Source organism: Scyliorhinus canicula, chromosome 11 (assembly GCF_902713615.1).
Source record: "Scyliorhinus canicula chromosome 11, sScyCan1.1, whole genome shotgun sequence".
NCBI lineage: Eukaryota > Metazoa > Chordata > Chondrichthyes > Carcharhiniformes > Scyliorhinidae > Scyliorhinus > Scyliorhinus canicula.
In genome coordinates this window covers 153,455,256-153,481,856 of record NC_052156.1, presented here as the reverse complement: position 1 = coordinate 153,481,856, position 26,601 = coordinate 153,455,256, and the positions used below count along the sequence as shown (strand labels likewise).

The 26,601-nt window shown below is 47.8% G+C and overlaps 2 protein-coding genes across 4 annotated transcripts in view; one reads left to right on the top strand and one right to left on the bottom strand.

The window, feature by feature from the left end:
• The window catches only part of slc35b4 (solute carrier family 35 member B4), a 72,000-nt gene extending 54,993 nt beyond the window's left edge, over positions 1 to 17,007 (bottom strand). For 2 of the 3 annotated variants that reach the window (XM_038811808.1, XM_038811807.1), the window contains exon 1: positions 16,763 to 16,839. In XM_038811808.1, coding sequence (XP_038667736.1) covers positions 16,763 to 16,839 — 77 coding nt within the window. Of the gene's footprint in view, positions 1 to 16,762 lie in introns of all 3 variants that reach the window. The other variant, XM_038811810.1, reaches the window with a different exon arrangement.
• Positions 17,008 to 17,212: 205 nt separating this feature from the next.
• Positions 17,213 to 26,601, top strand: part of LOC119973531 (protein phosphatase 1 regulatory subunit 42-like) — a 29,659-nt gene continuing 20,270 nt past the window's right edge. The window contains exons 1-3 of the mRNA XM_038811805.1: positions 17,213 to 17,243; positions 19,040 to 19,244; positions 23,156 to 23,266. Coding sequence (XP_038667733.1) covers positions 19,072 to 19,244; positions 23,156 to 23,266 — 284 coding nt within the window. The 5' untranslated portion in view covers positions 17,213 to 17,243; positions 19,040 to 19,071. The remainder of the gene's footprint in view (positions 17,244 to 19,039; positions 19,245 to 23,155; positions 23,267 to 26,601) is intronic.

The following is a 26,601-nucleotide window of genomic DNA, read 5'->3' as shown; positions in this document are numbered from 1 at the left end:
GGTACTTCCCTACAGGACTGACTGAAAAGCCTTTTTTAATTTTTCAAATGTAAAACCATGATGAAAATCCAACTTCCTTGCAAGAGTTTTTTTTTAAAATACACACGTTTGGATGGGTGAGGCTGGAGCGAAGTTGTGGATGAAATATCCTGGTAGCCCATGCAAACAATGCAGCTTATTAGTGTGTTCAATCAGTGGAAATATGCGTGCTGCACCCTTTGATGTTTTATGTGGTTTCTTCATCAAATCATGGGATGCTATTAATGCACAAACTGTCATCAGATCGTTCAGAAAATGCAGAATGTCCAATTCAACGAATGGAGAGGAAGATGATTTGTTGTGCAGGGATGATTAAGAAACTGAAAGTGTAGGGGCAGCACGGTGGTGCAGTGGTTAGCACAGTTGCTTCACAGCACCGAGGCCCCGGGTTCAATCCCGACCCCGGGTCACTGTCCATGTGGAGTTTGCACATTCTCCCCGTGTCTGCGTGGGTTTCACCCCACACCCAAAGATGTGCAGGTAGGTGGATTGGCCATGCTAAATAGTCCCTTAATTTATTAAAAAGAAACTAAAAGTGCCAAATCTGGCCCAGAGCGCGATCCTTTTGATGATGCCACAGCCAAAGTGACTCAGAATGAATTTGATGCCCAAGACAATTAATTTGGTGGTTTTTACAACATTGTGGTCAAAGATATCCCTTTAGAATTAATGAATTCAATAAAATGTGTTGCATTGATTTAATTTGAATTATTGGTGCTATTTCAAAATGGCAAACACCTATGCCAACATTGGCGGTTCACATTTTATATTCAACTTACACTCAGCGTATAAGTCAACCCTGTTTTTGGGAAGATTGAGGCTTCAGAGGTTGAGTTCTGCATTGCAATCTACGGCAGATGGAATTAATGGCTCGAGGTCTCAGCCTCATATTGTGGGGTGCGAGAAACTCCCGCCAGTGGGATCTGCTGATCCTGCCGTTGTCAACAAGATTTCCCATTGACAGCACCCGTCATCACCTGGAAACCCGTGCTCCGGCATGGGTCCGAGATTACCCGCCGGCGTCGACAACCGGTAAATCCACTTAGATCTTTGTTTTTGTACATCACTCTCCTCTGCAACAGCTTTCCCACATAGGGCCCATTCATTTCTCCCACAATGTACTATTTCGCACTGAACTGCACCTGTCATTTTGCTAACCCGTTTACACCCTACCGCAAGTAACTGTAACCTCCCTCACAAGCTTCCCAATTTGATTATATTAACAATCGTTGACACTGTCCCGTCTCCTGCCAATGACAAATCACAGCCCAAGTCTCTGCGTAATCTCATCTGTCCAGTGGGAAAACAAATTTTCACACTACTGTGTGATGGCTGTTGGTGAGCTATTTCTCTACCTGTCTCATTACATTCCCTTTTATATGAACAGTAAATGTTGGAAATACTCAGCACATCAAGTAGCATCTGCGGAGCGAGAAACTGTGGAGAGAGAAACTAAGTTAACCCTTCAGGTACATGCCTTTCGATAGAGCTGCCAAGAGATGTAGCAAGTTTCTAGCAAGTATAGGGGTAGGGAAAAGGGAGGGAGGTCGGCAAAGAAAGAAAAAAAGATCTTAGATAGGTTGGGAGGCAGGAGTGATTAAATACAAAAAAGCATGAAGGTGCAGTGGTAACAGGACACATTTGGGCAGCATGGTAGCACAAGTGGATAGCACTGTGGCTTCACAGTGCCAGGGTCCCAGGTTTGATTCCCTGCTGGGTCATGTCTGTGTGGAGTCTGCACGTTCTCCCCGTGTCTGCGTGGGTTTCCTCCCGGTGCTCCGGTTTCCTCCCACAGTCCAAAGACGTGCAGGTTAGGTGGATTGGCCACACTAAATTGCCCTTAGTGTCCAAAAAGGTTAGGAGGGGTTATTGGGGTACGAGAATAGGGTGGAAGTGAGAGCTTAAGTGGGTCGGTGCAGACTCGATAGGCCGAACGGCCTCCTTCTACACTGTATGTTCTAGGTTAAGTAAAGAAACAAAAGAAGGGTCTATGAGAGATGTAAATGACTATTAAGTCATTGTTAGCATCGGCCACCTAAACAAAAAAATGGAGCACTGATTGTTTTCTGAAATTGCTGAATTCATTACTTAAATAAAAGTAAAATACTGCGGATGCTGGAAATCTGAAATGAAAACAACAAAAATAAGTTGGTTAAACTCAGCGGGTCTGGCAACATCTGAGAGAGATTTTGAGTCCAATATGACTCTTCAGAAGACAGCGACTCGATTTCAGAAAAAGGACTCAAAACATTAACTGTGCTTCTTTCTCCGCAGCTGCCTGGCCTGCTCGGGTTTTCCAGTATTTTCAGTTTTTATTGTTGAATTCATTGTTAGGTTCCAAGGCTCTCGAGGATTGAATCAAAATAGATGAGATGCCATTCATCGAGTTTCAGACAAACTATATGAGAGGTTGAGGACAGAGAGGTCAGAGTGGAAATGGGATGAAATTAAATTTCCTTTAATACCCTGTGCCTCAATTTTCATAAAATGTCTCTTATATGGCACCTTACCAAATGCTTTCTGAAAATGTTTATACATAACATCCATTACATTCTCTTTATCTGTACACTCTGGGATTTCTTCCAACTCCTCCATTAAATTAGCCTAGTATGATAAGCCAATGCCATTCTAAATGCTCACTAATTACATAATGGGTTTAAAATAGTTGATTTTAAGTGTTTGCCTAGTAGACAAGGTTCCTTGCCGAGAGCACATCTTCCTAAAGTTAGAAATTTGTCTACCACAGGCAAGATTTCACATTCTCAGCTTACCCCTTTTCCCTTTTGTTAGACAGTCTTTAAGTAATCCTGAAAATAAGAGACATGGTGTTGCAGCAATATGCTGCTGCTGTCAAGTGACATTCAATATGCATCCGGGACGCCTTTTTTCTCGTAATTCAGAGTTTTAAATCTTATGCGTGTACAGTACCCGCTGTTTCCGTTTGCGCCTCTTGGAGCCCTGCAACCCACCACCAACGAACCCCTGTTCTAATGGATCCACGTGCCATTTTTGTCTGCGAGAGTTGGTCACCCTGTGCACAAATTCCCTTCCGTGACGTTCACTCGGCAAGTACAATTTACACTCATCAAATAATGTCTCAAGGGTTTGTGTGGCTATCCAGAAATTATGCAGTTTGTTACAAAATGTACTATACAGAATATTACTTTCTAATTTTTTTAGCTGGTCATATACATAATATATGGATATATAAAAGCTAACACTTCTAATGAAAGATGGGATACTGACTTGCAGCTGCTAATTTGCACGTACAAAGTCATGTTCCATTCCAGAGATGAAAAATCTACAGAAACCCCGACACAGAGACAATGGCAGCCCTGAAGGCGTTAACAGCTCCGTTTTATCTCATCATGATGGAGGATGGATCATTCAGGAGTTAAATGCATGGGACATTAAAAAATTATTTTGAGTAAAAGAAACTGGCTAACATTCAGCTCAGACACGGGTGTGATGAATGCAGGATTTTCAGATATATTGTATTATGTGTAGTTGGTGCAGAAAAAGTTAAGAGCCTGGGTTGTGTGTGACTGCTGCAATCATGTTTTTAAAAATTCTGGTTTGAAAGGCAGCGGGATGTTTGGAGACAGAGGTGCAATTAAAGCAACGTAAAAGTTATCTAATGGAATCTGTAGGCCCTGGGTAGTATATGATTAGAGACATTGTGTTTAGCTTAGTAAGATAATGTAATTAATGGGAGGAGCCAGGGAGTGCAGCAGTCAAGTGTTGAGTTTTCAGTTTTGAAATTCAGTTTTAGGTTGGGATGTGGACAGACAAGCAGCTTCTCTCAAAAGCGAGTTAAAAATTTGCCTGTGAAGAGGGCGGGAGCATTTTCTCAAAGCTGACAAGTTAAACAGTAGTTTGAGACAGGCAAGAATCTGCAATCTGGGTACTGAAAGATATCTTTCTCAAAGTAGAATATCCAAGCAATCTCAATTAAGCTTCTCAAAGTAACTTCATTGAAGCTTAAGTGATTATTATTAAGCAAGTATTCCTGGGTCAGCTAACTGCATTTAAAAGAGGATTTTGACTGGAGATGGGTGTTCTTAGAGTGGAGATAAATATAGCCGTTAGGAGTTATTTCATTATATTGCTAAGCATTGTTTAACTGGTAATTGTAAGCTATAGTTTTTATGATATTAAAGTTAATGAAAGTTGTTTTGATATACCAAATCCCTATTTGTGCGTGGAATCACTCCTGGAGCAAAGTTTCCTTTCCTCAGAGTCAAAAAATTTAATAAAATATTTGGGTAAATAAAAATAAAGATAAATAATCTTTATTGTCACAAGTAGGCTTACATTAACACTGCAATAAAGTTACTGTGAAAAGCCCCTAGTTGCCACATTCTGCCGCCTGTTCGGGTACACAGAGGGAGAATTCAGAATTCTCAGCTGGTACGGGAATTGAACCCATGTTAATGGCCTTGTTCTGCATCATAAAACCAGCTGTCTAGTCCACTGAGTTAAACCAGCTAAAAGGTTTCTCAGTATCCTAGCAGATGCTGGGGTCTGGTCCGGGATCGTAATAAAAGTAATTAGCATTAGCTATATTTTGGAATTCAGAATTAATTTCTTTGATAAAAGCAAAATACTTTGGTTGCTGAAATCTGAAACAAAAACAGCAAATGCTGAAAAAAAACTCAGCAGGTCCAACAAGATCTGCAGAGAGAGAATGTAGAGTTCACGTTGAGTCGTAATGACTCCATCGAATCCCTACAGTGCAGGAGGCCATTCAGTCCATTGAATCTGCACTGACCCTCTGAAAGAGCACTTTACCTTGGTCCACTCCCCCACCCTATTCCCAGCTAACCTGCACACATCTTTGGACACTAAGGGGCATTTGGCATGGCCAATCCACCTAACCAGCACACCTTTGGACTGTGGGCGGAAATTGGAGAACCCGATTAAACCCACACAGACACGCGGAGAACATGCAAACTCCACTCAGACAGTCACCAATACAGGAATCGAACCCAAGTCCCTGGCACTGCGAAGCAGCAGCGCTAATCATTGTGCTGGCTCTTGTTCATAGCTGAAGAGAAGGTGAAATGTGTTGATTGTATACTGTATAAGGGTACAGCAAGTGGAACAGAGCTATCAGTGAGAGCTAGGAGTTTGCAACAAAGATATGTAGGTCACGAGACAGAGGTGGTTACTGGTTGAAGGTGCTGGTCGTTGCACAAAGGTAAAATGTCAGAATGTACAAATGGAGATCAAGGTCAGTGCTCAGGTGAAAGCAAAACTTCAGAACAAGTGGCAGATGGCCCGATGGGAGACGGAGTTTTTGCATTGGGACAAAAAATGTTTTGGATTTTTTTTTTTTTTAAAAGGTGAAAATGGAGGAGAAAGGTCAGTCTAAAGTTGTTGAACTCAATGTTGATTGCTGTAACCGGACTGATCGGAAGATGAGATGCTGTTCCTCCAGTTTGCATTGGGCTTCATTGGAACATTGCAGCAGGCTGAAGATGGACATGTGGGTATAAGAGCAAGATGGTGAGTTGCAATAGCAATAACAGGAAGGTTGGGTCGTGCTTGCGGGTTGAGTGAAAGTGTTCAGCAAAGCGGTCACCCAGTCTGTTTTTAGTCTCTCCGATGTAGAAACGACCAAATTTGGGGCAGCGGATACAGTGGATCAAATTGGAAGAGGTGTAAATGTTTCACCTTCTACAAATACAAGGGAATGAGCTGTGGAAAGGAGGCGAGGAGTTGGGGTGGCGGAGGAGTTGACCAGGGTGTCAGAAGGGAGGAGCCCATGTGGAATGCTGGCAGAGGAGTTAGTAGGGGTTGCAATGCATACCCAACACCTCCTCTCAGACTCAAAACAGGAGGGATGGGAGGGGTGAGTGGAAGGTCCAAGGTCAACAGGAGACAATTACCGTCAGGGAAGCATGTTTCCAATTTCCAATCCTCTCTTGCCTTCACATATCTTAAGAATCTTTTTCCCCCCTTCCTCCACCACTCTTTCTGAGGATAAGCTATCAACCAATAATCACTTCAGCTCACTAATTCCTGTAGTTACTTTGACTACACTTCCTTATACCTTGCTTTCTTTATGGACTCCATTCCATTATTTCAGTTTGTTCATCTCCATCGCATTTGTTCAGGCAATGCAACATTCTGGCACTTTTGACATGTCTTCCTTTTTCCTCAGCCAAGGACAACCTCCACTGTCATTGACAGGGCCTTTACCGAGTCCAACCTGGCTCATGCAGCTCTGCTCTCACCCCTTCCCGAAACAGGGTTCACCCGCCCTCATCTTCCAGCCCACAAGCCCACATCCAACAGATCACCCTCCGTCATTTCTGCCGCCTCCGGAGTGATGCTGTCACCAAATACATCTCCCCACATCCCTTTTCAGTGTTCTGAAGAAGCCATTCGTTCAAAAATACCCTGGTCCATTCCCTACAACACTTCCTTTCTCACGGCACCTTTTCATGCAAGCACAGGAGATGCACAGCAGCCCTTTTACCTAGCCCTCCTCACCATCCAAGGCTGAAAGGAACAGAAGGAATTGGAAGAGTCCATATGGCCTATTGAGCCTGCTTCAGTAAGATCATGGCTGATTTGATTGTGGCGCTAACTCCATTTTCCTGCCTTCTTCACATTTCCGTCAACTTCCTTGTAGATCAAAAACGTGTATAACTCAGCCTTGAATATATTCAATGACGAAGTCTCCATTGCTCTCTGGGAGAGAATTCCAAAGATCAACGAACCAATGAAGAATTTCACCCTCATCTCCACCTTAAAAGGATGACACGTCATTTTGAAACTAGGGGAAACATCTCAGCATGCTCCCTATCAAGTCCCCGTGTTTCAATAAGGACACCTAACCCCAGGTCTTCTAAACTCCCAATATAGCCACAAACTGCTCAACCCTTCATCACAGGTAACCCCTCCATCTCAGGATTCAACCTTGAGAACATTCTGTGAACGTCTTCCAATGTAAGTACACCAAGAATAAGGAGACCAAAACTTTACACAATATTCTAGGTATGGTCTCACCAATGCCCTGTATTGCTGCAGCAAGATTTCCTTACTCAGTTATACTCCACGGCCCCCCCACAACCCGCAATAAAAGGTAGAATTCTATTTAATTTCCAAATTACTTGCTATACCTGCACCACCTAGTTAGTTTGCTAATCTGAAAATGACCCATTCATTCCAACTTTCTGTTTCTTGTTAGTTTATTCTGTTGGTTAGCTAATCCACTATCTTAATACATTACTCCCAAGCGTGAACTTTGTCTTGTGGTAACCTTTGATGTGGCAACATATTGAATGTCTTTTGGAAATCCAAATACATTACATTTACTGGTTTCCCCTTTATTCAGCCTGCTCGTTACATCCTCAAAGAACTCGAATAATGCTACCAAGCACAATTTCCCTTTCATCAAACCACGTTAACTCTGCTAGATTGCATTATGATCCTCTAAACATCCTGATAATTATCTGGTTAGTTTACTTGTCTAGGTGGTTCAGAATAATGTCAACAGTGAAAGTTTGATTCCCATTCCAGCTGGGATAGAGACTTGGGACCTGCTGCCTTGGCTTGCCCGAGAATAGAGGGCAATGGCAAACCACCAGTGACAAAAAGTGTCAAGAAAATGACTCACATTGATGTATCAGCAGACAGTGAGGACTGGTCTTCAGACAGAGCACACATGACAATGATGCAATGTCCTGCTACTACTTCCTTAATAACGATTCTAGCAATTTTCTAATGACAGATGTCATGAAAACATGCTTTATGCTAAGTAGTGATTTTTAATCCAACGGCTAGAAAATTGAACTGAAATTTTAAGAGACTTATTAAAAACAAAAGCTAAAAGTGATTTATGCTCGAAACAAATGCGACCACCCTATTTTTATCACTGAATCTTCTACATTGTAACTCACTAAGATAAAGACACCACATTTGCAAAGACCAATCAAGGACTATGGTCTCAGGAGAATATTTGAGTGAGCCATAAATCCTGTCCATCAGCAAGATGTCGAGAGAATTGCCTTAGTAATGGCCTCCTTTTATGTTTTAAGACGCTAATTTTAGACCCACACTCTCAAACACAAAGGTGGAATTCTATCATGCTATGATCACTATTGTCTCGAGGATCCTTTGCTGTGAGATCATTTAAAAAAAAAATTTTAGCAAAGGATCCTCTAGACAAGAGCGATCATAGCATGATAGAATTTCACCTTCTGTTTGAGGGTGAAAAGCGTGGGTCTAATCCCCCAATAACTTCCAACGGGTTTGATATATAGAGCAACTGATCATCCGCGTACAGAGACCCTATGATCCACCGCCCCACACACTATCCCCTGCCAATCCTTTAACGCTCTTAAGCTCCATTGCCAATAGCTCTATTGCCAAGGCAAAGAGCAATGGGGAGAGTGGGCAACTCTCCCTCGTCCCATGGTGCAACCCAAGCTCAGCCCATTCGTTCGCACACTTGCTGTCAGTGTCTAGGACAACAGCTGGATCCAATCCACAAACGCCTGCCCAAACCCAAACCTCCCCAACATCTCCCACATATAGTCCCTCTCTACCCGGTCAAAGGCCTTTTTGCATCCATAGCAACCACTACCTCCACACTTCGTCCCTCCAGGGGCATCATTTTAACATGTAACAACTGCCTGATGTTAGCCGACAGATGCTTCCCCTTTACAAACCCTGTCTGATACTCTCTCGCCTCATTAAACGCCATTACCAGTAGGGGCCCCAGGTACCCCAGAAACTTTTGATAAAATTCCACCGGGAACCCGTCTGGGCCTGGGAGCTTCCCTGCCTGCATCGCTCCCATGCCCTCCACCACCTCTAGCAGCGCAATGGAGGCTCCCAGTCCCTCCACCAGATCCTCCTCCACCCTAGGTGTTTCTTATAAAACACCCATTCACTCCCCTGAACACCCATTCACTCCCACCGGGTCCAGGTTCGTACTCCCCCTTCTATCCTTCACCTTTCCGATCTCCCTTGCCGCCTCCTGCTTCCTCAATTGAGGTGCCAGCATCATACTCGCCTTTTCTCCATATTCATAGACCGTCCCTCTAGCCCTCCTCAACTACTGTACTGATATCTACCCGTAGATATCAGTCCAAACTCCATCTGAAGTTTTTTGATTTATTATTGTCATATGTATTAGTATACAGTGAAAAGTATAATATTAGTCATAGCAAGGTGTAGAGAAAAGATCAACGTAATACCAGGCAGGTCCATTCAAAAGTCTGATGGCAGTAGGGAAGTTTCTGCTGCTCCCCCAACACCACAACCTCTGGAGCCTCGGCATACCTCCTATCAAGTGCAGAATCTCATCCACTAACCTCGCCATCTCCGTCCGCTCCGTCTTGTCACTATGCATCCGTATTGAAAAAAACTCACCCCCCTCACCACTGCCTTCAGTGCCTCTTATAGCATGGCTGCCGACACCTCAACAATGTCAAACAGCCTCACATATCCCCGAATAGCGGCCCTTACCCACTCACAAACCTCGTCATCTGCTAACAGCACCACATCTAACCTCCACTGCGGGTGCTGCTCCCCTTCCCCCCGATCCACTTGCAAGTCCACCCAATGCGGCGCGTGGTCTGAAACCACGATCGCCGAGTACTCCGAACCGACCACAACCGCCAACAACATCCAGTCCATCACACAATAATCGATCTGGGAGTACACCCTACGTACATGGGAGAAAAACAAAAATTATTTCACCCTCGGCCTACCAAACCTCCACGGGACCACTCCTCCCATACGCTCCATAAACCCTTTCAATTCCTTGGCCACGGCTGATATCCTTCCCGACCTCAGGACTTGACAGATCCAAATTTGGCTCCAGAACCGTGTTAAAATCCCCCACCATTATCAGCCAGTGCGAGTCCAGGTCAGGGATTGCCCCCAGCACCCGCCTCATAAACACTACATCGTCCCAGTTTGGGGTGTAAACATTCACTAACACCACCGGAATCCCCTCCAATTTCCCACTTACCATAACAGACCTTTCCCCTGTAGTCTGCGACTATGTTTCCCCACTTCAAACGCTACCCGCTTATTTATTTTTTTTTTAAATATAATTTTTATTGGAATTTTTTACAGAAAATATAAAACATAACGACAAGCAATGAAATGCAACAAAATAACCCATAATAACTGTAACACCCCCAGACCATATGTATCCCATCCCCCCACCCCCCCCAACCCCAATGAACACCAAAAGAACTTAACAATAAATTAAAATTAAATAAACAAACATAGTCATTGACCCCCCCCCTTTTCCCTCCCCCTTCCCCTCCCCCTTCCCCCCTTTTCCCCTCCCCCTTCCCCCTTTTCCCTCCCCCTTCCCCCCCTTTTCCCCCTCCCCTCCCCCCTCCCCCTCCCCCCCTTCCCCCTCCCCCCCCTCCCCCTCCCCCCTTCCCCCTCCCCCCCTCCCTTCCCCCCTTCCCCCTCCCCCCCTTCCCCCCCTCCCTCCCCCCCCTTCCCCCCCTCCCTCCCTTCCCCCCCCTCCTTCCCCCTCCCCCCTTCCCCCTCCCCCCCTTCCCCCTCCCCCTCCCCCCTCCCCCCCCTTCCCCCTCCCCCCCTTCCCCCTCTTCCCCTTCCTTCCCCCTCCCCCCTCTCCCCTTCCCCCCTCCCCCCCCTCCCCCTTCTCCCCCTCCCCCCCCTTCTCCCCTTCTCCCCTTCCCCCCCCTCTCCCCCTCTCCCCCTCTCCCCCTCTCCCCCTCCCCCCCTTCCCCCTCTTCCCCTTCCTTCCCCCTCCCCCCTTCCCCCTCCCCCCCCTTCCCCCCCCCTCCCCCCCCCTCCCCTTCCCCCCTCTCCCCCTTCCCCCCTCTCCCCCTTCCCCCCCTCCCCCCTTCCCCCCCCCTTCCCCCCCTCCCCCCTTCCCCCCCCTCCCCCCCCTCTCCCCCTTCCCCCCCTCCCCCCCTTCTCCCCCTTCTCCCCCTTCCCCCCTTCTCCCCCTTCTCCCCCCTCTCCCCCTTCCCCCCCCCTTCTCCCCCTCTCCCCCTTCCCCCCCCTCTCCCCCTTCTCCCCCCCTCTCCCCCTTCTCCCCCTTCCCCCCCCCTCTCCCCCTTCTCCCCCTTCCCCCCTCTCCCCCTTCTCCCCCTCTCCCCCTTCTCCCCCTTCTCCCCCTTCCCCCCCTCTCCCCCTTCTCCCCCCCTTCTCCCCCTTCCCCCCCTCTCCCCCTTCTCCCCCTTCTCCCCTCTCCCCCTTCTCCCCCTTCTCCCCCTTCCCCCCTCTCCCCCTTCTCCCCCCCTCTCCCCCTTCTCCCCCTTCCCCCCCTCTCCCCCCCTCTCCCCCTTCTCCCCCTTTCCCCCCCTCTCCCCCTTTCCCCCCCTCTCCCCCTTCCCCCCCCTCTCCCCCTTCCCCCCCTCTCCCCCTTCCCCCCTTCCCCCCTCTCTCCCCCTTCCCCCCTTCCCCCCTCTCTCCCCCTTCCCCCCTCTCCCCCTCTCCCCCCCCGGGTTGCTGCTGCTACTGTCCCTGTACCCTATCGTTGAGCCAGAAAGTCGAGAAAAGGTTGCCACCGCCTAAAGAACCCTTGTACCGACCCTCTCAGGGCGAATTTGACCTTCTCGAGCTTAATGAAACCCGCCATATCATTGATCCAGGTCTCCACGCTTGGGGGCCTCGCATCCTTCCATTGTAGCAAGATCCTTTGCCGGGCTACTAGGGACGCAAAGGCCAGCACACCGGCCTCTTTCGCCTCCTGCACTCCCGGCTCCACCCCAACCCCAAAAATCGCGAGTCCCCATCCTGGCTTGACCCTGGATCCCACCACCCTCGACACCGTCCTCGCCACCCCCTTCCAGAACTCCTCCAGTGCCGGGCATGCCCAGAACATATGGGCATGGTTCGCTGGACTCCCCGAGCACCTGACACACCTGTCTTCACCCCCAAAGAACCTACACATCCTCGTCCCAGTCATGTGGGCCCGGTGCAGCACCTTGAACTGGATGAGGCTAAGCCGCGCACACGAGGACGAAGAATTAACCCTCTCCAGAGCATCAGCCCATGTCCCGTCTTCGATCTGTTCCCCCAGTTCCCCCTCCCACTTAGCTTTCAGCTCCTCTACTGATGCCTCCTCCGCCTCCTGCATAACCTTGTAGATATCAGATATCTTCCCCTCTCCGACCCAGACCCCCGAAAGCACCCTGTCGCTCACCCCCCTCGCAGGAAGCGACGGGAATCCCTCCACCTGCCGCCTAGCAAATGCCTTTACCTGCAGATACCTGAACATGTTCCCCGGGGGAGCCCAAATTTCTCCTCCAACTCCCCCAGGCTCGCAAACCTCCCATCAATAAACAGGTCCCTCAGCTGTCTGATGCCCGCTCTGTGCCAACTCTGAAATCCCCCATCAATGTTCCCCGGGACGAACCTATGGTTCCCCCTTAATGGAGCCTCCATCGAGCCCCCCACTTCTCCCCTATGTCGCCTCCACTGCCCCCAAATCTTGAGGGTAGCCGCCACCACCGGACTCGTGGTATACCTCGTAGGAGGGAGCGGCCACGGCGCCGTTACCAGGGCCCCCAGGCTTGTATCTCCACAGGACGCCCTCTCCATCCGTTTCCATGCTGCCCCCTCCCCCTCCATTATCCACTTGCGCACCATCGACACATTGGCCGCCCAATAATACCCCGAGAGATTGGGTAACGACAGCCCCCCCCCATCTCTACCCCGCTCCAAGAAGACCCTCTTCACCCTCGGGGTCCCATGCGCCCAAACAAAGCTCATGATGCTGCTTGTCACCCTTCTAAAAAAGGCCCTAGGGATAAAGATGGGCAAACACTGAAAAAGGAACAAGAACCTCGGGAGAACCGTCATTTTGACGGACTGCACTCTACCCGCCAACGATAGCGGCACCATGTCCCACCTTTTAAATTCCTCCTCCATCTGCTCCACCAGCCTGGTAAAATTAAGCTTATGGAGAGTCCCCCAACTCCTGGCCACCTGCACCCCCAGGTATCTGAAACTCTTCACTGCCCTCTTAAATGGGAGTCTCCCAATTCCCTCCTCCTGATCATCCGGGTGTACTACAAATACCTCACTCTTGCCTAAATTTAACTTATAGCCCGAGAAGCCCCCAAATTCCGCTAACAGCTCCATCACCCCCGGCATTCCCCCTTCTGGTTCCGCCACATACAACAGCAGGTCGTCTGCATACAGTGATACACGATGTTCCTCCCCACCCCGCACCAGACCCCTCCATCTCCCTGACTCCCTCAACGCCATAGCCAAAGGTTCAATCGCCAGTACAAAGAGCAAGGGGGACAGGGGGCACCCCTGCCTGGTCCCACGGTAGAGCCTAAAGTACTCCAATCTCCTTCCATTGGTAACTACACTCGCCATCGGAGCCGCGTAGAGCAGCCTCACCCATTTGATGAATCCCTCCCCGAATCCAAACCGCTCCAGCACCTCCCACAGGTACCCCCACTCAACTCTATCAAACGCTTTCTCCGCATCCAGCGCCACCACTATCTCCGCCTCCCCCTCCACTGCCGGCATCATAATAACATTTAGCAGTCTCCGCACATTCGTGTTGAGCTGCCGTCCCTTGACAAATCCTGTCTGATCCTCGTGTATCACCCCTGGCACACAGTCCTCTATCCTGGTGGCCAGGATCTTCGCCAGCAACTTAGCGTCAACATTGAGGAGAGAGATAGGCCTGTATGATCCACACTGCAAGGGGTCCTTATCCCGCTTTAGGATCAGAGAGATCAGTGCCCGCGACATCGTCGGGGGCAAAGCCCCCCCCTCCCATGCCTCATTGAAGGTTCGCACCAACACGGAGCCCACCAGATCCGCATACTTTTTATAAAATTCCACCGGGAACCCATCCGGCCCCGGCGCCTTACCTGACTGCATTTGTCCAATCCCCCTGACTAGCTCCTCCAACTCTATCGGCGCCCCCAGCCCCTCTACCAGCTCCTCTTGAACCTTTGGGAAACATAGCCTGTTCATGAAGCTCTCCATCCCCTCTCTCCCCATCGGGGGTTCTGACCGGTACAGTTCCTCGTAGAAGTCCCTAAAGACCCCATTTACTTCTGTCCCCTTCTGCACTATATTCCCACCCCCATCCGTCACTCCACCAATTTCCCTAGCCGCATCTCGCCTGCGGAACTGATGCGCCAACATCCTGCTCGCTTTCTCCCCATACTCATATGCGACCTCCTCCACTGTGCCTCCGCCTTTCTGGTTGTCAACAAGTCAAATTTGGCCTGCAAACTACGCCGTTCCACCAGCAACCCCTCCTCCGGTGCCTCCGCGTATCTCCTGTCCACATCCAGGAGCTCCCTCACCAGTCTCTCCCTCTCCTTCCTCTCCCTCCTTTCCCTATGGGCCCGGATGGAGATCAGCTCCCCCCGGATCACTGCTTTCAGAGCCTCCCAGGCCATCTCCACCCGGACCTCCCCCGTGTCGTTGGTATCCAGATACCCCTCAATACTTCCCCGGACCCTCCTTACCCGCTTATTTATTAAGACCACCACCTCCCTGGTCTTCAAATTTAATCCTGAATGAAAAACCTGACCTACCCACCCTTTCCTTAGTCTAGTGCGATCCCCGATCTTCAGGTGCATTTCCTGCAAGACTGCCACATCCGCCTTTAAGCTCAAATGCGCGAACATGTGGGACCTCTTGACCGGCCCATTCAACTCTCTCACATTCCATGTGATTAGCCTGTTGCTATGAGATCATTAATTAACCCCATCTTATTACACACTGGCAGGTCTAAAATAGCCTTTTCCTTAGTTGCTTCCTGAAATATTGTTCTCAGAAGCTGTACCTAATACTCTAGTGAATGTATTCCGAAGGCTACCATTGCCAATTTGATTTGTCAAAACAATTCCTTCTGTTTGAAACAACAATTTACTACTTTGTTCCAGTTAGTAAACTGTATTCACTGGTCTCAACATGGCCTCCTTAACATTGGGGATACCAAATGCAGACTGGGCGACCATTCTGCAGGTGACTTCCATTCAGTTCACAGACCGCACCTTGCACTTTCTGTTGTCTGCCACTTAAATTATCTACCTTACTCCCATTGAGTTTCCTGTCCCTGGCCTGCTGTAATGTTCCAATAAAGTTCAACACAAGGTTGAGGAACAGCACCTCATCTTGTGACTAGGCTTTTTATAGTTTTCTGGAATCGACATCAAGTTCAACAATTGTAGATCAATCTCTGGTTTCATTTTGGGGGTTTTTTTCCTGCTCGTTTCTCTGTCATTTCCTTTTCATTGCTTTCAGACAGCAGCTACTCAGAATCCTACCAGTCACTCCTATCATGTGAGAGTACCTTTAAGAAATGGGTGTTTATAAAAATATCTGCAGTGAATGTTTGTCTGCTTCAAGTGGTTGCAGTGATGTCGGTGGAGCTGAGCTCTGGCTCTGCTTTTTAGTTTCGCTTTGAGGAAAAGCTTGGGTATCTGTTTTTTTTAAATGTTGTTTTAGTGTTGGAGCTACAGACAGCCAAAGAAGGTATAATTTTGATCTCTGCCATCTATCTCTAGATCATTTGGTGAATTCAGAATGATAACTGCTCTCAGTACAGAATTTAAACCTGATGTGCATAAACCTGATGTGTGTGTAAAAAGGGCTTTTGTCTTATGGATGTTAAAAGGAAATAATTAAGGATTACTTAAGAATGTTGTATTCTTTGGGGGTTGTATTTGAATTGATGATTGCTAAGATGTTCACTCTATGTTTTTAAAAGGTTAACTAAGTTCATAGAATAAACATGGTTTTGCTTAAAAAAATTACTTTTAGATTTCTGCTGCACCACCTGTAGAGTGGGTCATGTGCTCCCCATACCACAATCTAGTAAAAGTCATGGATCAGGTGATCTCCACGATATACTTTGGAGTTCTCTAAACCCTGGCCCATAACACGCCTCCTCTGGACACACATTTACTTTCTTTACCTGTCCCATTACAACTCAATTTGGCCACACACCATGAAGCATTTGCAATTTAACCTCTTGCCTTCTGCCCTATCGTAGACCTTCCCTTTCGTTCGGTTTCCCCACTCTCATCCCTTCACTTTTTAAATGCACATGACATTTCTAACTTTTCGCAGTACTGATTAAATGTCACAGACCTGAAACATTAACTCTGTTTCCCTCTCCACAGATGCTGCCAAACCTGCTGGATATGTCAGCATTTCTGCTTTGATTTCCAGAGTTCCAGAATTCGTAGTAATTTGTTTCAAGAATGGTCATATCCCTTGTGCTCACCTGCATTAAATAAAAGGCAATCATCAGATCCCGGGTCTCATTTAGATTTAAGTAAATGCAATGTTCAGACCCCTGGATCTCACCTAGATTCAAGTGAAGGCAGTGGTCATCCTGGTTCTCACCTAGATTCAAGTGGAGGCAGTGGTCAGACCCCTGGATCTCACCTCGATTCAAGTGAAGGCAGTGGTCAGACCCCTGGATCTCACCTCGATTCAAGTGAAGGCAGTGGTCAGACCCCTGGATCTCACCTCGATTCAAGTGAAGGCAGTGGTCAGACCCCTGGATCTCACCTAGATTCAAGTGAAGGCAGTGGTCAGACCCCTGGATCTCACCTCGATTCAAGTGAAGGTAGTGGTCAGACCCCTAGTTCTCACCTAGATTCAAGTGGAGGCAGTGGTCAGACCCCTGGACCTCACCTAGATTCAAGTGAAGGCAGTGGTCAGACCCCTGGACCTCACCTAGATTCAAGTGAAGGCAGTGGTCATCCTGGTTCTCACTCACCTGACCAACAGTTCCAGAAACACAACGTTGCTGGTGCAGCCCAGGAACACCAGGCCAATGGCGAAACCCGGGTGCATGTTGCCGGACACCTGCAGGGATGGGGTAACGATACCCCGATCGAGCTGACCCCACTCGCTCCTTCTGCTCCTCTCACGGGGCCCAGGGCCATTCCGTCCACCGCCGAGCCGCCATCCCCGATCTCCCGTATCCCCTCCGGACAGGACCCGCTGCGCATGCTCGCCGCGCAATGCCCGCCGGGTGTTGAAGTTCTTGGCTGGCAGGGCGGACACTGCGTGCGCCGTGCATGCCGGGAGTTGTAGTGCATGCCGGGGGCTGTAGTGCACTCCTGACGGGCGGACTCTGCGTTCGCCGTGCATGCCGGGGGTTGTAGTGCACGCGTGGAGGGTGGCGACGGCCCGGCTGACGTGACTACAGTTCCCGGCGGTCATTGCAGGTTGCCTGGGAAACCGTTGCGGTAACGGTGAGTGAACCAAATGTCAGGCCATCGGAAGGGTGGATGGACGTAACGAAAACTATCAATTGTTTCGTTTCCTATGTTTTGGGGGATATGGGGTATTTTAAACATAGAATTTATTGTTATTCGTGGGAGCCAGATTTACATTCTGACCATTCTCTGGGTCGAGTAGTTTCTGCCGAATTTCCTATTCAGGAGAAACATATTTATGGTGAGAGTATGCAGCTTGCTGTCACAAGAATGAATGTAGTGTACATACATCTGTGGGGAAGCTGGATAAATACACGAGGGACAAAGAACAGAAAGTGGATGATGAGGAGAAACTACAGCACGAAATATAAAAGCAGCCGATAATAGCTGAGATATATACAAAAAGGAGGAGAGTAGCTAAAGTAAATGTTGCTCCCTTAAAGGATGAGACTGGGAAATCAATAATAGAAAACAAGGACATATGGTAGAGACTTTGTATAAATATTTATGTCATCACAGAAGACATTGAATGGATTCCAATAATGATAGAAAACCAGGAGGCAAAATAGAGCGACAAATTTAATCTTACCACTCGAGAAAGATACATAGCCAACTAATCAGGATCAAAGATGACAGGTTCGCTGGACCTGACATCCTGCATTCTGGGGTCGCCAAAGCTCTCAGTGCACACCCCTGCTTCCCATTGCTGAGCCCCTTAATCAGGCACTGGGCACCTGACAGCAGGGACTATAACCTCTCCCATCATGAGCCCACAAGCAACCTGGACAGGGAGAAACATATCAGCCATGATTGAATGGCAGAGCAGACACAATGGACTGAATTGCCTAATTCTGCTCCTGTATCTTATGGTCTATGATGGAGCATGCTCGAAGGGCCAAATGGTCTACTCCTACTCCTCAGTCCTATGTTCCCTTGAATCTGGACTTGGTCTTTCCGAAGTCTATATGTGAGTCTTCTAGTTGGATAATGATTAGGAGCAGGAACCCAGCTAATTGCTTCTCCTATTTCAGGTTGCCAACTTTGGTCAAACATATTTCTGGAGGTGTCATTCCATGACCAACTGTCTCCAAACACCACCCCCACCACACAGCTTTGCATTTACACCATTGTTCACCCAACATGCCCATTCTCAAGGTGCATCAATTGGAAAGCAAATATTTTATAACTAATTAACAGAACTGCTCAAAGAATATTTTTCAAAGAACAGGCCACAGAAACTAATTGTAGCACTCTCTCTGCCACTGAGGTAAGATCAGCATACTGAGACACAATCACGGTCTTCCTGGTCATGAAGTATCAGAAGTATATTCCATTGCATCAACCCATGGGAATTTTATTATCTGTTTTTCAAGCGCTGGCTAAATAAATAACCATTTTTTATTCTCTCATGGGATGTGGGCGTTGCTGGGAAGGCCAGCATTTGTTTCCCACGCCTAATTGCCCATGAACTGCCTTGTTATGCCATTTCAGAGGGAAGTTAGGAATAAAACACATTGTTGTGGGTCTGGAGCCACATGTAGGCCAGACAATATAAGGATGGCAAATTTTCTTCTCTAAAGGGCAATGGTGAACCAGGTGGGCTTTTATTACAATCAATTACACTTTTATGGTGACCATTACCAAGACTATTTTCAATTCCAAAATGATTAATTAATTGAACTTAAAATTCTGCTAACAGTTGTGGTGGGATTCGAACAATGCCTCCAGTGAATTAACCTTGTGCCTTTGAATTAGTAGTCCAATGACATTACAACTATCCCACCATCTCCCCTGAGTTAACTGCCCATGAGTTAACATATTTCTTCTTTCAGTTAGAAGGCAAGACCTTGATAAGTCATTAAGAATGGCTGGAAATATGATTCAACATCAGTTCATTGAAGACCGTTGCACTGAAATGACCCTAATTCCTTTCACCTGGAATGTTGGAAAAGATGGACCACACTTCTTTCTTGACATGAAAATGTCTCGTCTGAAAGAACTAGTATTTAATTCTATGGTTGGAACAAGAGCCCGCAGGTACATTTATAAGGAAAAAATTGTACCCCAGGATTGTGGAGAGATACATTTTGCTGTATTAATTAATTAACTTTTCAAGAGTAGTATAGATATCACACATACATTGGGTAATATCCACTTACCATTCAGGATAAGAAAGGAACCCTCCCTTATTTCTCAAGTTTCAGAATGTTTTAGTAATTATAATTCTGGATCTCATCATCCAGTTTACAAATAAGAGTTCCTGTGGCTCTTTGATTTGATTTTAAACTCACACTCACCCATCTATTAAGTAATAACTCAATGTAAAATTAAGTAAAATTAAGTAATTAATCCATGTCAATGTAATGGTTTATGTGATGCTCATACCTTAGTAATTGCAACTGAAAACGGAATACACTTTCCCCAGTCTGTACAAAGTTAATTTACTTGGCCCAGGCAGAAAACTGGGAGATTTCAGGCACGATGTGTGCTGTGTTCGGATGACTCAGTAGATCTTTGAAAAATGGAGAGCAGGACACCATTACTGGCAGATTCCACTCTTATCAATGAGAAGTCTTACAAGACCACGTTAAAGTCCAACATGTTTGTTTCAAACACTAGCTTTCGGAGCACTGCTCCTTCCTCACCTGAGGACATGTTGGACTTTAACCTGGTCTTGTAAGACTTCTTACTGTGCTCACCCCAGTCCAACGCCGACATCTCCACAATGAGAGGAAGGGAGGACGTGAATCAATAGGCATGAAACAAGAATCTTCCAACTATTTGGAGTTCAAACAGACCCCGTTTTACTGTTCCAAGAGCCTTGACCCACAGTGTAGAAATTACGATTTAATAAAGGAGGCATAAAAGATTGTGAAGAGTGTGTTTAAGATGTGTTTAAGTGGCTTGATTTGAAGTGATTTAAATCCCCATTTGTTTAAAATTAGAGGGAAATAAATAGTCTGCAGCTTTCACAGTTAAAAAAATACATCTGCTGCAGTGCATTGATTGACAGGTCTTCTGGTATAGCTTTAAAAAACTATTAGCCCCGTTTTTGCAATTTCAGTACACTTTATTGTTTAAAATATTGTTTATTGTAGCTGAGCCCTTTATGAAAGTTTGCCGAGTTTCAAACCACATATCTCAGCTGGATAACCCTAATCCAGATTCTGTATAGACATTTGATTTGACAGTTTTAAGAGTCTATTAAATGATTAGCCGGGTTTGTTATGGTCGATAAAATAGAAGTTCATTTGTTTTTCAACAGATTGACTATTTCAGGGGCTATGGATTTCTTTAATGGATTCATGAATGAAAGATTTTCAGTATCAAGTGTGTTTGAGTGAGAACCCGATTAGATTGTTCGAAGTTTAATTTTGTTTCATCTCCACATGGCTCCTGATGACTGCGCATAGTGGTTAATGGCTGAGTAACTATGAAGGGAATGGGGAATATGAGGGGTCAATAAAGTGTCATGGGGAAGATGAAGGGGCATGGTGCATGAGGGAGGGGGTGAGGACGTGTGAAGGAAGAGGTCCAGAGGGACTAATAGCCTTTAATAGAACAAAGCTTAAGTCTCAGAGAACAGGGAAGGGCTCTCTAACAAGTCTGCCTTGGCACTCACCTGCCTCCATAGCCACCCCCGAACTGCTTCTGGCATTGGTGGGCCCAATCCAACCCCACCCCCGCCTCCAAGGATCGAGAATAGCGTGCACGATGTTATGGGCCAGGGTTTAGAGAACCCCAAACTGTACCATGGAGTTCACCTGACCCACAACTTTTAATAGATTGTGGTATGGGGAGCACACGGCCCACTCTACAGATGTGGTACAGCAGAAATGCAAACGTTTTTTTTTAATAAACATTTTATTGAGGTATTTCATTGGCATTGTAACAGCAACAAAATCAACAATGGACATAACAAGGAAAATATTAACATAGTGCAAATACCACCCCCCTCTCCCACAGGTCCCACCATTACTTACCCCCCCCAATCTACGCTAGCCTAACGCCGCCCCCCCCCCCCCCCCCCCCCCCCCCCTACTGCTGACGATTAATTCTCTGCGAAGAAGACAACGAATGGTTGCCACCTCCGGGCGAACCGTAACAGAGACCCTCTCATGGCGAACTTAATTTTCTCCAGGCAGAGGAAGCTACCTTTGTCAGATAGCCAGGTCTCCGATTTTGGGGGCTTTGAGTCCCTCCAAGCTAATAGTATCTGCCTCCGAGCTACCAGGGAAGCAAAGGCCAGAACATTGCCTCTTTCTCCTCCTGGATTCCCGGATCCTGCAACACCCTGAAAATCGCCACCCTCGTATTTAATACTTTGGACATGGCGTCAGCAAACCCCTGCCAAAATCCCCTCAGTTTTCGACATGCCCAGAAAATGTGGACATGGTTCGCTGGCCCCCCCGCACACTTCGCACACCTGTCCTCCTCTCCGAAGAATCTGCTCATCCGGGCCACTGTCATGTGAGCCCGATGAATTACCTTAAATTGGATCAGGCTGAGCCTGGCACATGTTGCGGTCGTATTGACCCTACCCAACATGTCCGCCCAAAGGCCCTCCTCTATCTCTCCCCCCAGCTCTTCCTCCCAGTTTCGCTTCAGCTCCTCGGTCTGCATCTCCTTCAAACCCATAAGCTCCTGATATATGTACGAGACGCTCCACTCTCCTATCCATCCTCTAGAAACCACCCTATCCTGAATCCCCCTTAGCAGCAGGAGTGGGAAGGTTGGTACCTGCCTCCGCAGAAAGTCCCGCACCTGCAGATATAAAAGCTAATTTCCCCCTGCCAGTACAAACTTCTCCTCCAGCGCCCTCATATTCGGGAAGCTTCCTTCTATAAACAAGTTTCCCATCCTGTCAATCCCCGCTCTCCGCCAAATTCGGAACCCCCCGTCCATCCTCCCCGGGGCAAACCGATGATTATCGCAGATTGGGAACCACACCAATGCCCCCTCTGCTTCCACATGTCTCCTTCACTGCTCCCAGACTCTCAGGGCCACCACCACCACTGGACTGGTGAAGTATCGCGCCGGCGGGAACGTCAGAGGCGCTGTTACCAATGCCCCCAGACTTGTGCCCTTACAAGAAGCTGCCTCCATGCGCACCCACGCCGGCTCGCCAACCACCAGCCACCTCCTCAACATGTCTATATTAGCCGCCCAGTAATAATTGCTGAAATTCGGCAGCGCCAGCCCACCCTCCCCCGACTCCGCTCGAGCATTGCCCTCTTCACTCGCGGGGACTTGAACCCCCCCCCCCCAGAAAAGTATTTTTTTAAAGCAAAACAATGTTTATTCTGTGAACTCAAGCTAACCTTTTTAAAACATACAGTGAACATCTTAGCAACCATTAATTCAAATATAACCCCCAAAGAATACAACACTAAGTAATCCTTAAGCTGTCCTTTTAACATCCATAAGACTTTTAAAAAACCTTTAAACAGAAGCACATCAGTTTAAAGTCACTACTGAGAGAAGTTATTAGTTTTAAATCACCAAAGGATCGATTTACAGGCTTTAGGTTACAGAGAGAGAGACTCATACACCTTCTGGCAATGACTGCAGCTATCCAGCTCTGAAAACGAAACTAAAACACACCCTGCAGCAAACAGCCTAAAACGAAAGTAAAAAGCTGACAGACAGACCAGCTCCACCCACTCTCTGCCATCACTGATCAACACCCATTTGTTAAAGGTACATTTCTTAAACACCCATTTCCTAAAGGTACTCTCACATGACAACTGTGCCCATTTATATGGAGAGTGCTGCCTTATTAGTGAAAATCTGGCCCTAGACAGATTCAGTCTGAGTGGATATAAATAACTAACAGCCGGATTCCCCTGCTGGTCTTTCCTTTGCAAGAGCCTCTAGGATATTTGAGTTTAAAATGTACAACACCAATTACTAGCGTGAAAATGAATCTCATTCTGTTTGCAATGCAGGATTCTAAAAATCAACATCTCCTTAAATGAATTGAAAGAACTGCAGTGTGAGAGCCTGTCTCCCTTTGTGAATCTACATGAGCTGAATGTGTCACTCAATTCACTGCGCAGGTAAATGCTAGTTTCATTAATAATCATCAGTAAGTTACCTGAATGGCTAAGGGCTCATGAGTCCTCATGTTCCTGTGAGGGCTTCCTAACCTTTTCTTTCCACTGATTTGCAACATCTTAGTTTCAAAACTTATCATTGTCATTGATTAGCCCTTGAATAAGCCAGGGCATCTACAATCCTCAGACTATGACACAACAGCAGTACTGAACAAGTCAATGAAAGAGCGACAATGGATAGGCCGGCACGGTAGCACAGTGGTTAGCACTGTTGTTTCACAGCTCCAGGGTCCCAGGTTCGATTCCTGGCTTGAGTCACTGTCTGTGCAGAGTCTGCATGTTCTCCCCGTGTTTGCGTGGGTTTCCTCCGGGTGCTCCGGTTTCCCCCTACAGTCCAAAGATGTGCAGGTTAGGTGGATTGGCCATGATAAATTGCCCTGCGCAAAAAGGTTAGGTGGGGTTACTTGGTTACAGGGATGGCGTGGAGGTATGGGCTTAAGTGGGGTGCTCTTTCCAAGAGCCGGTGCAGACCCGATGGTCCGAATGGCCTCCTTCTACACTGTAAGTTCTAGGATTGTATGAAATTAAAAGCACATAAGCAAAGTCAAAATCCTTGCTTTGAAACAGTGTGGAGGATAGTGAAAGAAATTCCGAGCTAGTTAGGGTTGAATTATGTAAATTACAATGTTAGACTTGGAGCCTAATATCTCATTGGATTATTTTGTATCTCAGGGAAGAATTTCACAAAGGATTAACTCCTTGAATATTTTACTTTTGACTTAGCAGATCCTGCAGGAGTTTAAATAAATGGAGAAAATAATCTGCAGAAGGAATGTAACTGATGGACTGAATGGCAGTTCCCTTCTACATTGTGGGCCTTTATCTCAAATTATTACATTCAGGCCACTGAGACTTTAATTCTAAACATAAACTTTGTGCTATCCAGCACTTACCATCCAGAATGCACTATTAGCAGAGATTTGAACAGGCGCCGGAATGTGGCGACTAGGGGCTTTTCACAGTATCTTCATTTGAAGTCTACTTGTGACAATAAGAAATTTTCATTTCATTTCATTTCTGACAGCCCGATTTTGTTTCAAAAGTTGCTCTGATGATTGGAAGGGGAAAGTCAAATGGCATTCGTTGTGGTGCTGATCTGTTTGGTTCCAGCCAAAAATCCATGAGGCTGCACAAAGGTCAGAAGCAACAGATATCACTCAGAGCACCTGTCAGCAAAACTGACAGCTCAATTTGTTGTTTAGAAAGTCAGTCAGCGTGGTCTTCAGTTGTGGTGGTTTTACTGTTTTGCTCTGCTACAGCTCAGCAGCTTTCCCTCACCCCTCAACCCCTCAAAGACAGAGCCGCACCTCTTCTCGTGTCTAGAGTAACGTAACTCCTTGTTAACCGGCATTTTTTTTTTTTAAATAATTTTTATTGAAATTTTTCGATACAAACATTTACCCCTATTACATTTTAAATTATAACCCCACCAGTCCCCCCTGGAAAAACCTCCCCACGCCCTCCCCCGCGCGCACCCCCCCTCCCTCCCTCCCCCCCCCCCCCCCCCCCCCCCCCCCCCCCCCCCCCGCGCTATCAGTCTAGCAACCAAACCGTTTTTCCCTTCCTGCCGATGGCCTCGGGCAGTCATTGCCCGAGACCCCCCGCTGACGTGCTCCCTTCGTTGCTATCCCCCCCCCCCCCCCCCTTTTCTCCCCGGGTTGCTGCTGTTTCGGCCTCCAGTTCCTATCTCTGATCCAGAAAGTCAAGGAAGGGCTGCCACCGCCGGAAGAACCCCTGTACCGACCCTCTCAGGGCGAATTTGATTCTTTCCAATTGGATGAAGCTTGCCATGTCGTTTAACCAGGTGTTAACACTTGGTGGCCTTGTGTCCCTCCACTGAATCAAGATCCTTCTCCGAGCTACCAAGGACGCAAAGGCCAATATTCCGGCCTCCCTTGCCTCCTGTACTCCTGGCTCCACCCCAACCCCAAAAATTGCTAGCCCCCACCCTGGTTTGACCCTGGTTCCCACCACTCTCGATACCGTCCCCGCCACCCCCTCCCAGAACTCTTCCAGTGCCGGACACATCCAGAACATATGTACATGGTTCGCAGGGCTTCCCGAACACCTAACACACCTGTCCTCCCCCCCGAAGAACCGACTCATCCTAGTCCCCGTCATATGGGCTCTGTGCAGCACCTTAAATTGGATGAGGCCCAACCTTGCGCACGACGACGACGAATTGATCCTCTCTAGGGCATCCGCCCATGTCCCATCTTCTATCTGCTCTCCCAGCTCCGCTTCCCACTTGTCTTTCAGCTCCTCTATCGGTACCTCCTCCACCTCCTGCATTATTCTGTAGATGTCCGAGACCTTCCCTTCTCCGACCCAGGCCCCTGACAGCACTCTATCACTCGCCCCTCCATCGGGAAGCATGGGGAATCCTTCCACCTGTCGTCTGGCAAATGCCTTCACCTGCAGGTATCTAAACGTGTTCCCCGGGGGGAGTTCAAATTTCTCCTCCAGCTCTCCCAGGCTCGCAAACCTCCCCTCTATGAACATGTCCCTCAGTTGCCTGATGCCCGCCCTGTGCCAGCTCTGGAATCCCCCGCCAGTGTTCCCCGGGACAAATCTGTGGTTCCCTCTCAGTGGCGCCGCCATCAGACCCCCCACTTCCCCCCTGTGTCGCCTCCACTGCCCCCAGATTTTAAGGGTGGCCGCCACTACCGGACTCGTGGTATACCTTGTGGGGGGGAGCGGCCATGGTGCCGTTACTAGCGCCCCCAGGCTTGTATTGCCGCAGGACGCCCTCTCCATACGTTTCCAAGCTGCCCCCTCCCCCTCCATCACCCACTTGCGCACCATCGATGCGTTCGCCGCCCAGTAGTATCCGGAAAGATTGGGTAGCGCTAATCCTCCACTGTCCCTACTCCGTTCCAAGAAAATCCTTCTCACTCTAGGGGTGCCATGCGCCCACACATAGCCCATAATGCTGCTAGTTACCTTCTTGAAGAAGGCCCTGGGGAGGAAGATGGGCAAGCACTGGAACAGAAACAAGAACCTCGGGAGGACCGTCATTTTGACTGACTGCACCCTCCCTGCTAGCGACAGCGGTACCATGTCCCACCTCTTGAACTCCTCCTCCATCTGCTCCACCAGCCTTGAAAAGTTCAGCTTGTGGAGGGTCCCCCAGTTCCTTGCCACCTGCACCCCCAAGTACCTGAAGCTCTTTACTGCTCTCCTAAAGGGGAGCCGCCCAATTCCCTCCCCCTGATCTCCCGGGTGTATCACAAAGACCTCACTTTTACCCACATTTAATTTATATCCCGAAAAGTCCC